Here is a 13,285-nt window from a genome sequence, read left to right on the forward strand (position 1 = left end):
TTTGATAGAAGAATACAGAAACTAAGGGGATCTCCTGTGAGAAAAAACTATGAGGCTAGAAAGATAAAGGATAAAGTTTTTTCATACCTGAAAAATAAATATGAGACGGGGAAATAGTGAGTAAATTGAAGATTTTTCTGGGCAGGGGAGTTAAGTAACTAGTACTGTGCCCTTTAAATTTGGCAGTGATCCTCACATTGGCATAAAGAAGGGAGAATCTGAAAGACAATATAATAATTTTGTCCAAGAAAAGAGGTCAGGAGATAACAGAAGGCAGGGGTCATACTGCAACAGTAATGCAGAGGTAGCACTTACCTTTGAAAACATCAGATACACATAATCTAAAAGGCTTATCGATAGATCGCTGAGGAGGTTTGAAGGAATCTGGAAAAAATGGCAAAAAAGCTAGGTTTAATTTAAAAGTAATTTTTGACTAATGTCCTAAGATCCCATTAAAGCCCCATCTCTCTTAGAAAATAATTACTAAATATAAAAATTAATAGCAAATTGACTGTCATTCATATAATACTTTGTAGTTTATAAAATGTTTTCACACATATTAAATCATTTAATGTCAACAACAGTTTGTGAGGTGGGTAGGGTAGGTATTAGCCTCATTAATTCAATACGGAAAAGTGAGCATTAGTTTAAATACTGCATGTGATTTCAAACCTGGTCATGTAGCTCCTCTAACTACAAATCCTATGCTTTTGCACACACACCGCTGTCTAGCATAAAGAACTCTAAACAATAATTAATAGCAAGTTTATATTGCATCAAAATTAGCAAGGCAATATTCTTACCAATTTGTTCTAGTAAACATAGTCCTTTATACCATTTTGTAAGTTCACTTGACTGGGATCTAGTGATTAGATTTTCACCACTGAGACCACTTGTAGGGATAAAAGCAACATCACTTTCCTATTAAAAAAGATTGAATATATGAAACTTAATACAACATTGTTTCTAAAAAGTTAAAAGGTTCACCATTACCATAATTGCACCAAGTTGGCAAAAGCAACAACAATGTACTTTTTTAAAAGTAATAGAAATCATAGTACTACAATCCTGATCTCTTCCAACATTTTCAACTTTTTTGATTTTGTGTGAAATTTACAAATATGTTCCAAAACACACAAGCATTTTTACCTAGTAACATAGACATATTTCACATTTTTGCTGGAGAAATTCCTCTCTACTGCTTTCTACTTTTCTCTGTAATCGCCCTAAACCATACACCTAATTAAATAGGTGGAAAAAAAGTATTTTACTTGTATTAAATCCAAGCCAATTTACAAAATATATGCAATTTAAGGTGAAGTAATCCAAAGAACTAAAATGTAATATATACATGATACCAGGGCAAATAAAAACAAAAAGAATTCATGACATTTAACAAGACAAGAATACCAACATATTAGTTTTTTCTCTCATAATAAAATGAGACTTAAGAAAATTAACTACATAAATAAATTTAAAATTATCATACCTTAAAACCCGCTTGCTTAAGAAAGTGCCCAAGTTTTCCAGTAATCTCTTGAAATCTTTCTTGTTGCCAATTAACCTGATAAAGATCCAATTTAGGTTTAAAACTATGATTCAGACCAGGCTATATATAAAATTTAAATTTACATAATAAAATGTAAATAATCAAGACTATAAAATAAATAAAAATCTATTAAATATGAAATCTTTTAATCAGTTAACTACCATAAGCATCTATAGATGCAAGCAGCAGACCTTTTTTAACTAAATTCAAAATATTATGGCAGTTAACTGGTTAAAATTAAAATTCAGAATATAAGATCTCACTATTAATATGATCTAAAAGTAGCTTCTACAACAGAAAGCCTAGAAACAAACTCCAATCACACACAGACATTTTTGTATATGTCAAAAGTGATTTCAAATTTGGGGAGAAAAGTGGATAATTTATTAAACTGTGTTTGGACCAACTGATGAAATAAAACAAAGCCAAACAGACTAAAAATGTATATGTAATATGAACTCTGGATAACATTATGCATACTGTAGTATTTAGAGGTAAGGGTAGCAATGTCTGTGACTTGGAAATTCATATCAAAATGAAACGCATTGCCCTAACCGGTTTGGCTCAGTGGATAAAGCATTGGCCTGTGGACTCAAGGGTCCCAGGCTCGATTCTGGTCAAGGGCATGTACTTTGGTTGCGGGCACATACCCAGTAGGGAATGTGCAGGAGGCAGCTGATCGATGTTTCTCTCTCATTGATGTTTCTAGCTTTCTATCCCTCTCCCTTCCTCTCTGTAAAAAATCAGTAAAATATATTTTTTTAAAAATGAAATGCATTAAGATAGATACAGGGAAAGATAGAAAAAAATGTGATCAAGCAAGTAGTAGAATCTATAGTAATGGGTATAATATAGGTGTTTGTTTTAAAATTCTTTCAACTTTTGTTTACATTTGAAATTTTTCATACTAAAATACTGAGAAAAGATAAAAGGTATATGTGATAATGATATCACAGAAAAACTATGTAAAAAATGTAGGTGAATAGTATCTGATTCCGGGGTAAGAAAATACTTAAAAGGAAATATTTATAAATTTGAATATATGTCAAAAGCACACCACAAATAAAATGAGAAGTAAAATAATAAATTGGTAAAAATATCTGACAAGATAAAAGATTAATATCTTTAATAAATAACACGTACAAACTGATAAGAAAAAAAATTCAAAAATAATTTATAAATAATTCCAAAAGAAAAAATATAAATGATCAATAAATATACAAAGTATATTTACATATTATTGTAAATACTAAAAAGTTAGGAAAAGAAATATCATGTTTTATTTAGCAAATTGGAAAACAATCCTTTAAAATCAGCAGTGTTGATAAAATGTGGGAAAGTGACTATGACATACGTCATAAGGAAGCAACTAGAACTTCTCTGAAAGGAGTTTTAATCACGTCCAATGAGTCTTAAAAATTTATATGCCCTTAAGCCAGAAATCTCCACAGAATAAACTATTTCTAAACACACACGAATACACACAAAACTAGAAATATTCATAAGTGTGGGACTGTTTGAATAAATTGTATCTTTAAAATAAACTAGAATAAAGGTATAAAAACAATCTCTTTATACAAAACTTATCATTACTTGGAAACATGCACAAAAATATTGTCAAGTTTTTGAAAAGGCATATAATAAAAAATATTTATACTAAAACAAATGTGCATTATTTTGTAACTAAAAACAAATTTAAGATATTTTAATTTTGAAGATAAGACATGTTTTTGCTTAAAATTACTCATATACCATTTATTTAATATCAGAATCATGAATTTCTTTTTTCAGAATGGCAAATGGACTTTTACACTAGTCACATCTGAGGTCCTCAATATGGCAGAATAACATCTTAATTAGCATCTAAAATCCTCATAAACCCTTTACATACCTGATCCATTTTATTGACTGCAACTGCAAGCTGTGTTACTCCAAGAGAACGAACCAAGAGGCCATGTTCTCGCGTTTGTCCCCCAGTCTCAAATCCAGCTTCAAACTCTCCCCTGCTGGCATCTACAACTAAGACAGCTACATCTGCCTAAGGAAGAAAAAACAATCAAAACTAGAAATAATGTAAGAGAATTTTAATTCAAAGGGCAGATTTTTCAGCTAATTGTGTATTGGTCAGATCTGAAAGGCAGATTCTAACCTGACACCAAACACCAAAGCAAATAAAACAAAAGAATTACACAGATGGATTACAATTTTTCAATTAAAAGAGTACCAGCATGCAGCAGGGGAATCATGATAAAAAATTTAAAAATTCTCATATTTGACTATATAATTATTAAAATATCTAGCTAGGTAAAGGAGGGAAAACATAAACAAAATTAAAACAGAAGTCACACTTTTGTCAGATGGCACAGGCAAATTTTTGAACTCTCCATATTTTCCAATAATCATCTGTTATAAAAGAAATCAATGTCCTATATGTGCAGTGTTACATGTAAGTTACAAACTAATTGTTTTTTAAATTAACCCTATAAAGAATGTAAATAAACTATAGGTGGAAAACTCCCAAGCTTCATTATTTCTGCATAAATTCACTTTCAACAAATATATAGAACATGAATATAAATATAGCAAAAAGGCAGATGCTGAAATCGTCACTCCAACTTTAATAAATAAAATGTATATCTCATCAAGCACTTTTACCATTATTTTTACTATAAAGAAATTTATAGCCTGACCGGTTTGGCTCAGAGGATAGAGCGTCAGCCTGCGAACTGAAGAAATTTATAGCTTTTACACATTTGTGTCTTTGTAATAAATCAGAACAAGTTTTATAAAGTACTGATAAAGAGGTCATGAAAAATATTTCTCTATTTTTTTCTAATTTTTTAAAAGTTAAAATTTTAAAATATTTTAAGAGTGATAACCCTAGAATTATAACCTCAGCATCAGGAAATTTTATATACATGTAGTGCACTACTGTTAAGGAAATATCTGGTACCTGGGCCGCTCCCGTAATCATATTTGGAATGAAATCCTTATGGCCTGGAGCATCCATTAATGTTATAACTTTGGTTGTGGTCTCAAACTTTGTCATACCTACATCCATTGTTACTCCCCTTAAAGAAAACGAAAATGGTTAGAATGCACTATATAAATAATCAGTGTAATGGATTCAATTATTTCATAATATAAGTTAAATGACAGTCTAAAATCTTAAGTAATAATGGGGATTTTATTATATAGCCTATTACTTGGAGAAATTAAGCTATCAATTTGGGCTAGAATTTCTGCTGCGACAGAATTACACCCATAGAGCTTTAAAATAAAGTTGTGGATGCAGCAAAGATTTTTCTTTTTCTTTCTTTTGGCAAGCAATGTAGATTGGAAACAAAGAAGGATATGTGTGGACATCTCCAAAAAAGGAACAGTAAAATGAAGAAAAGGTAAAATGAAGAATGACCACTATCAGGGGGTAGTTTTCCTCACCTTCTTATGTTTACGCTTCACTAATTATAGAAACAAAGTTAGGAAACTTTCATCTGTATGTTACACATTAGAAAACAGGAGATATCAAAGGAGAGGCCCCATTTTTTAAAAAATTAAGAAAGATGAAGAGTAGTTTGTTTCACATCCCATTTCATCCTTCTTAAAGACCAAATACAGTGCCTCTTGATAGCCACACAAATACAGGATCAGGTTATAAGAAAGTCCAGGGAGCATCTACAAAGGTACTAACTCATTCTAGAAATTTAGAAGAGAAATCAGGTGGGCAATGAACTAGGTAATTATTCATCTGTTTTGCCCAGGATAATCCAGAGTAATGAATGAACACCCCCTTTTACTACTTAGTATCAACAACTATCATGATAAAATACATGTTCACCTTAACAGTAAGGTAACTGTGGGTCTCCTTACTCAAACCATTCTAGTTTAATCTGAACCCATGGGCCATCTGAACCTCTGAAATGATGCTTCATTCTCTTTAACAATCCCCAAATAATTGCTTTTAGATTAGTGATGAACCGAGACTTATTCCAAGATCCTCCCTAGACTTCTTTGACCACCATATACTCTTCACTCAGCTCTGGTCTGGATTTGTAAGCCTAAAGATGTCACTCATTTTACTAATTTCTGTTCAACACACAATTAGAATGGAGGATTTACAAATATTTAACATGCTGGGGTAAGCGACACATATTATTTTTGAAATGATATTAAGGAACATCAACTGTCGAGTTAAAACTCCCATTCTGTATCTGGAAGCTTCTCCTAGCTACAGAATAAAGGGATATTCTAAAAATTGCATCATGCTGAATAACAGAGAACTAGCAGCAACAGAAATATGACAGATAACCAGCAGATGTATTATTTTAAAAACCACTACAAGTATTGACTACTCTAGGAATGAGATTATTATGTCACTTCCCAGCTCAACTCACTTAAGAAAATTCACACAAGCCATTCTAACTTATAGTGTCCTCAATCTGTTTATGTACTTAATAGGTGTAACACAGCAAAAAAACCCATATACTTTAATAATCTGCACAGTAAACTAGTAGATAAAAATTTGTTTAGTCTTCTGATACCATACATAAATTTCACTGTTTTCCAATATAAATTTTCTAAAAATTTGCAGCTGTCCCACTAACTTTTCTTACTAGGTTGGAAAACAAGTATGTGATACTGTATGTAGAATAAAGGGGTCACCTAATAAGAGAAAAAAACACTGTAACATAAATTCCTATTTATCAAAAGAGCTAAGGAATATTAAGATCCCCTCTATTGAGAATTACCTTATATATTATAATGTAGACTATCCAAGACTACAAGAAAAAATACACATTTTTACAAAGCATGAAAATCCAAATATATTCTCTATTCACATTCAGAATGAAGACACAGGCACAGAGAATAACCATTGCTGATTCAGGACTTTCAGAGGACTTCAGATCTTTAGAGTAATTATTTTGAGACAGCTGACATATCTGCGATTTCACTTAATTATTAAGGTTCTCTTTCTTTCCTCACAAAGGTGCCCCTGAGTCCCCCACCCCTATAATTCTAACATGATATACAGTATATCACCATTCTAAAAAGGCTTCAAAAGAAACATTGAGTATTTCTAGCTGCATTCTCCTGCTGGAATCTCCCCAATATTAGCACTGAACACAGTAACAGATACAGAAGAAGTAACTGACTTGATTAAAACTATATGGTAGGAGATAGGTTTAGACACTTGTTGACTTTTGTCTCATGGAACACAGTACAAAAAGCATAAAAGTAAATTAAGTCTGGTCATTTGCATTTACTAGACATTTTACTATAAAAAGTTACCTTTCCTTTATATTCTAACATAAAATTAAAAGTCTTACTCATAATTTTAATTCAAAATCAAGGCAATTTGACATATACTTAGGGAAGTAACAACAGAAATGTCACTCATTGAATAATTAGCTAAGTATTTTACTGCTTTTTAAAAAAAGTTTTAATAAACATTCTTTTAAATTATTCTCATAGAAGTTGGATTCATTATGTATGTAGTAATGAAAACTACAGTAAAAATATCTCCCAAATAATTAAAATCTTTTTTCTAAAAATAGTCTAAAATATTTAATAGTGTTTCACACATATTCAACACATTTTACATACTTAATTAAAATATAATTTCAAACTGAAAATTTTGAAATATAGTGACTACCTTTCCCTTTCTTCTCCAGTCTCATCCAAGACCCATGCATATGCAAACGAAGCTTTGCCAGCCTTTTTAGACTCTTGTTCATACTTATGCATAGTTCTTTTGTTTACATTACCCAGAAGATAAAGCATATGGCCCATCAGAGTACTTTTCCCAGCATCAACATGACCTAAGGAAAATTGATTCAGTATTAATACTAGGTACATTTTCCAAATGTTGTTCACATTGAGGCATTGCATGAACATGGAACTCAATAGTTCACAGCAGTGTTTAGAGTAATAAATACCAATTTTTATTAAATGATATTTAAAACAACTAAATGGAGGGAAAAGAGCATGTCTTTTTAGAGAGAAAGGGAATTTCCCTGATTTTTGGAAATTAAAATTGTCAACAAGACATGCCATTTTCAAAATGGTCACAAATGAAAAGGTCACAGTGAAGTCTAACGACCTTGGAAGTTGGCATTATTTCACCCTGGGTGACTAGAAAGCATTATGATGCAATGCCCCCTTGCTTCATGTCCGTTACACCCACAGAGAGACGCAGAGTGGAACAAGTTCCCATACTGCAACTAGAAAACTGTGAGGCTGAGGCAGAGTTGACTGACAGTCCAGTGGGGCAAAGGACATTACCAATGACCACTAAGTTGAGGAGTTGCTTCCCTCCTTGCCGCTTCTCCAGCTCCGCTTTGACATCTATCTGCTGCCGCAGCTTGCCAGACTTTCTCACTGGTGTTTGTGTTGAACTCTGTTCCTCTGATGCTTGAACGGTGTGGGATGGAACAGCTGATTTAGAAACAGAATCTAGAACATCAGCAGAAGCCATGCTGGTATCTTCACTAGGGTGTCCTTTTTGAGGTGTGTGGAAACCATGACCATTTTCTTCAGCAGTTACTCTAAAGAAAGCAGAGATAGGAAAAGAGTGTTAAAACCAACTTGACAGATGTCCTATAATGTCAGAAGGGCAGAGAAGTCCTCTCTTCATCTTCCTTACACTTGCAAACCAAAAATGACCTCTGCTAAGTGGTTAGAGTCTATTAAGGTAGAAATGATAAGTAGCTAGACCCAAACCACACAAATACAGACTTGGAAGATCTCAGAAGAAAAAGTCTACCAAAACTATAAGAAGAAAACATCCTGTAAAATAACTGAAATTCAAATTCTAATTAAGCCCATAGTCTTAGCCATATAATCCTAACAAAACAGATGGCATAAAGGGAGCATTTTAAAAAGACTGACACAAAATGTGTTCCTGGAGATAAATTAGTAGTAAAAAAGGAGTTTTATCCCTAATTTATTGTTCTAACAAGGGAGAGGACTTACAATCTCTTTTGCTCAAATTGTCTTTAAGGAAGCTATCTCTAAGTGTCTACATATTCTTAATACTTTTGGGAAAGGAGTCTCAATTCATTAATTCAAAAAATATTTGATTGATTTACTAAAAACGACAACACATACTAGGCACTGATGTTGAAAAGATCATATAGAAATGAGGAAGTTATCTACTACTCTCAGAAGCTTAGAATCTAGCAAGGAGCTCAGATACATAAAGTAGAAACAAGACCACCTAGTTTAAAGTATTCTCTCCTTGACAATGAAGATGCCTCTTTGACTATTCTCCATAGAAACTATAGCAGTGCTATCGTGTGGATAGCTATAAAGAATGTGACTTAACCATCGCCAGACTGTGATATGCCTTACATTGCCATCATTGACTATAGATAATATAATTAGGACAAAGAGTAGGTTAAATTGCAAGTCACGTTTCCCTCTCGGGGTATTTTTATATGCTTCACACTTACTCCTATACTTCAGGAAAGAAACAGATTGTCATATCTTCAACTTTGTTAAATACCTCATATCCATTCCCATTTTATTGTGCTTTGCAAAATCTCCAATAGCCAATTTTGGTGTTCATTTTTTTAATAATGCTTAAACTAGTTTCATCTTGAACTACAGAGAAAAAATTTTACTAATGTGAAAAATGCTCCCATCCTGTAAAGAATTCCAACAGGCTAAATTAAGTGAAATCAAATTTAGACTAAAATTTGCAAACATTTACCTGAATGCCCAGAGCTAGCTCTAAAACCATTTATGAGTATGTGAAATAGAGTTTATTCTTATATTATTAATTATTGCATTATTTATTTGTATTGCAACTGTAAACTTACTTTTGCCCACCCCCTATAAGTAATTCCCAAATGCTACTTACCTACGCCATCTAGTGGCACAAGGAGTCCCTATCCCTATCTCAACAGTGTTAGGTTTCACAAAATCATGTTTTTAAAGTAGCTATAAATAATTTACTTTAAATAAGAAAATTGATAGTGAGACAGATTATGTTACATACATGGGTAAGTCTAGAATTAAGTCTAATTTCTCATCCCCTTCTTCTGTACTATGACATACTGAAGATTGTGGATAGCTCAATGTTAATGATACATTTTCTGACAGTCTAACTGGACACAAACTAATTTCAAAAAAGGAGGGGGGAGGTTTATAAATCTTACCCAGGCACTTCAAATCCCATGGTTTGCTTCTTTCCAGATACAGTCATTTTAGCAACTTTTGGCACAATATCACATTCACTTCGAGATGACTGGGAATCTATTGATTTTCCTAATTAAAGAGTAAAATACAGAGGTTTAATTAATTAGAAGTTCATTTATAGAAACATATATATTAAATAAATATATAATGAAAATTACATTTCATAGAATTTACGTCTTTATAAACACATATTCTTTTCTCTAAAACATTTTAGTGAAATATTAAAAAGCTGAAAAAAATTCTTCTGACACCTTACTTTGGAAAATCCCCTATATCAGGCCTTTGTTGGGCTTAACCTCCACCAAATCTCTTCCTAATTTTGAATTGACTCTTAAGTTTCAGTATTAAGAGGTCACGAGGTGGTTTCTGCACTGCACCTTGCTCTGACAATACACATAGACCCTCTATCTCCCTCTCCCACCACACCCTTTCACAATACTAAAACTGTTTGGTCAGTTAGCAGATGTCTAAACTATTTTTAATCCTGTGATACCTATAAACTGATGAAAAAGCTGAGAGTCTGCTGAATTGTGCTGAACACTGCATTTATTTTACTTGCACACAATAAACTTAGTAAGACATCTGCTATCTATAAATATGGGGGAAAGGTCATTGTAGAAAAAGTGAATTAAGAACATGGAGTAGGATAAATTATGAGCTCCATCAAAGTAAGACTTAATGGGTATTTGATCCTTTAAATACACACACAGACACGGAATTCATGGAATTGCTTAGAATGTAACTTTATAATTTTCAACAAGAGTCCTATCAGGATTGGGTCCACATAAGACTACAGAAACTGCGACACTGGAGAAATAGCAAGCAGTCAGTTGCCTGCTGATACTGAGGGTGAATGAGGAAAGTAAAAAGCCTGGTGAAGCAAATCAAGTTTTCAACAATCGTTGCACAAAGGAGAATGATTTGCATATTAAAAAATTAGGAGAATTGTTGGATAATATTGAGAGCCTACTTAAGACTTGTAATAATGAATTTGTGAGGGAATCAATCTGCCTTTCTCTGTGACTTTCTCTAGCAATGTACAGTTCAGGAACAGGCACAGATAGGACATTATTAAATGCTTCATTCCAAGTTAAGTTTCTACCCAACAGGTGCAAAAAGAGAGCAGAAAAAGAAGGTAGTTGAAGGTATTGGCAAAAGGGGGAGGGTTGAAATTATCTATAATAATAAAAGCGTAATATGCTAATTAGACCAGACATCCTTCCAGACAACTTTCTGGATAAAGCTGTGGCGGCAGGGGCTGAGGCAGAGGTGGTCACCGAGGCTGCGGGTGCCGAGTCCCTCGCACGAATGTCATGAATTGGGCCTCTAGTAAATAATAAACTCTAAACTATATTAAAAAAAATAAAATATAAGAGTATTGATGCACTGGGAGAAAGTAAGACATGAGCACAACCAGGCAGTTGTGGCCAGAATAAAATGTGTGAACTAGCAATTCTGAAGGAGGGGACAGTAGTGAATTGCTGATGAGAGGTGAAAGTCACTGGAAGTGAGGTAGCCAAGGAACTGAAAGCCCAGGGTGTCAGACCTGGTTTTTCCAAGTGATGCACAAGCAAGCTATGGTTGTGAAGAGTTTAGGGTGGAGAAAAAAACGGTAAACCTGCTGCCAAGGTCTTCAGTGTATAAGAAAAAGTGGCCAGTAGATGAGGGCAGTGAGGACTAATGAAAGGTTGATTCAGGCAAAATGACAGGAATTTTAAGGGAGCAGAGATTTAAAAAAAATAAAAAGGATAAAGGAATAGCAATGTTGGAAAAGGCAGCAAAAAGAACAAAGCTGCCTTTCCAGACCCCAAGGTTTGAAAGGGTATCAATGAGGTAAGGCAAGGAAGTAGAAAAATACTAGAAAAACATTGAGAATAATAGAGGTATTTGCTTTTCATAAAAAACATAGTTCCTAGGATTATAGCAAATTTAGAGAGGAGTGAAAGTTGAGTGAAGGTTAGGAAAGAGGAAACTGAAAGCATTATCCTGATGTTTTGTGTATGAGGGTTGGGGGGAGGACACCCTAATTGACTAAGATAAGAAAACGGCACGGTGGATTTTGGCCTCAGTTAAAAGAATAGGGGGAAAGAATCACAAAGCACAAAAATGTCTCAATCCAGGCTATATGTTCCCACTTCCCATTAAGATTAATTTTAATACCTTCCAATCATTTTGCATGAGGAAAATGTCTTGATCCACTTACACATTTAGTACATTGAATAGTATAATTTTGACTTTTAAAAAAAGTAGGTGTCATGAAATGACATAAAAGGTCACTAAGCATAGAGAAAAATCATAATGTGATCCTGTAATATTTCTCAGGATGCAGTATATTATTTTTCATTCTGGTGATTCTCATAGGACATCAAACAAAGGTGTAGTATTTCAAATATGTGGTTATTTAAGTGCAAAACTTTTCTTAGAAGAAAAATGTCTAGTATTATAGATCTGAATACCACCCAATAAAGAGTCAGTCTTAAACCTTTTATTTCAAACTCTTGCTGAACTTAAATGAAAACCTCTGCTTGCACATCCACAATTTACCCTCTTCAGACTCACCCCTTTGGTCTTTAAGCACACTTAGCATTCGACTACTAACTCTTTGAAGGTAGGAACTGCCTTATAGATATGTTCACCTAGTCCACAGAACATCACCCACTGCTCTGCCAACAACAAGCACTCAATAAATAGTTTAATGATTAATCCCTAGTGGTTTAAATTTTGAAACCATGAATTGATTTCTTTCACTTTTGCAAATTATCTTAGATCTCTTCTTTGGACAATAACCTCCTCTACCTGCTTCTTACACTTAATACCAGCTGCCTCCTAATATTTAGAGATCTTGGCACTTGCTATAGACACTCTCATGTGCTCTCCTGCCAGGTGCTCTGCATGCTCTTTTCCTTCGTAACAACCACAAGGGTAGGTTTTTATTCCTACTTCAGATATGCCAAGGGTATACAACTTGTGACATACCCAGATTTAAAAAAAAAAAAGAAATCAATCAAATGGTGGCTATTATCAATGAGCGTTTACTCTATTGAGAGACATTTATAAAAGTTGGAGGTGAGTTATAGAGACAATAAGCAAGAAAATTCAAAGTATGTACCTAAGTGATTATGGGAGACTTAAATGAAATGAGATTTAACCTGACCCTGAAAAATAAAGAGGAGACAAAAATAACATGAGAAAGGGCATTTTAAAGTGTCATTGGGGCAAAAATTCTGAAAAAGACTGGGCAATGATCATTAAATTTTTATACTAAGACTATGAAATTGAGGCTTTGAATAAAAGGCTTTAAAAAAAAAAAGACCTTTTATAGATTTATTTTCACCCAGTAAGTTAAAAAGTATAAAGGAGAAGTAGTATTAAATATTCTAAATTAAATTAGGAAAGATAATTAGAAGTGGGAAAGGGTAAATTAAGATTAGGTAAAATCATAGAAACTTACATGTGATTTTTCCATAAATTATGCTACTCTGTCTCATCATTCTATAATTCCTTTACCTTTCCCAAGCTGCTAACAAGGCATCCCCC

At 33.2% G+C, this 13,285-nt stretch overlaps 1 protein-coding gene across 3 annotated transcripts in view; it reads right to left on the reverse strand.

The window, feature by feature from the left end:
• Window positions 1–13,285, reverse strand: part of HBS1L (HBS1 like translational GTPase) — an 83,875-nt gene that overhangs the window by 15,308 nt on the left and 55,282 nt on the right. For all 3 annotated transcript variants that reach the window (XM_059700396.1, XM_059700399.1, XM_059700398.1), the window contains 8 exons: window positions 9,709–9,817; window positions 7,832–8,094; window positions 7,203–7,368; window positions 4,503–4,620; window positions 3,441–3,587; window positions 1,490–1,564; window positions 804–921; window positions 316–384 (listed from right to left, as the gene is read on the reverse strand). In XM_059700396.1, coding sequence (XP_059556379.1) covers window positions 316–384; window positions 804–921; window positions 1,490–1,564; window positions 3,441–3,587; window positions 4,503–4,620; window positions 7,203–7,368; window positions 7,832–8,094; window positions 9,709–9,817 — 1,065 coding nt within the window. The remainder of the gene's footprint in view (window positions 1–315; window positions 385–803; window positions 922–1,489; window positions 1,565–3,440; window positions 3,588–4,502; window positions 4,621–7,202; window positions 7,369–7,831; window positions 8,095–9,708; window positions 9,818–13,285) is intronic.

This window comes from Myotis daubentonii, chromosome 6 (genome assembly GCF_963259705.1).
Source record: "Myotis daubentonii chromosome 6, mMyoDau2.1, whole genome shotgun sequence".
In the NCBI taxonomy this organism is placed as follows: domain Eukaryota; kingdom Metazoa; phylum Chordata; class Mammalia; order Chiroptera; family Vespertilionidae; genus Myotis; species Myotis daubentonii.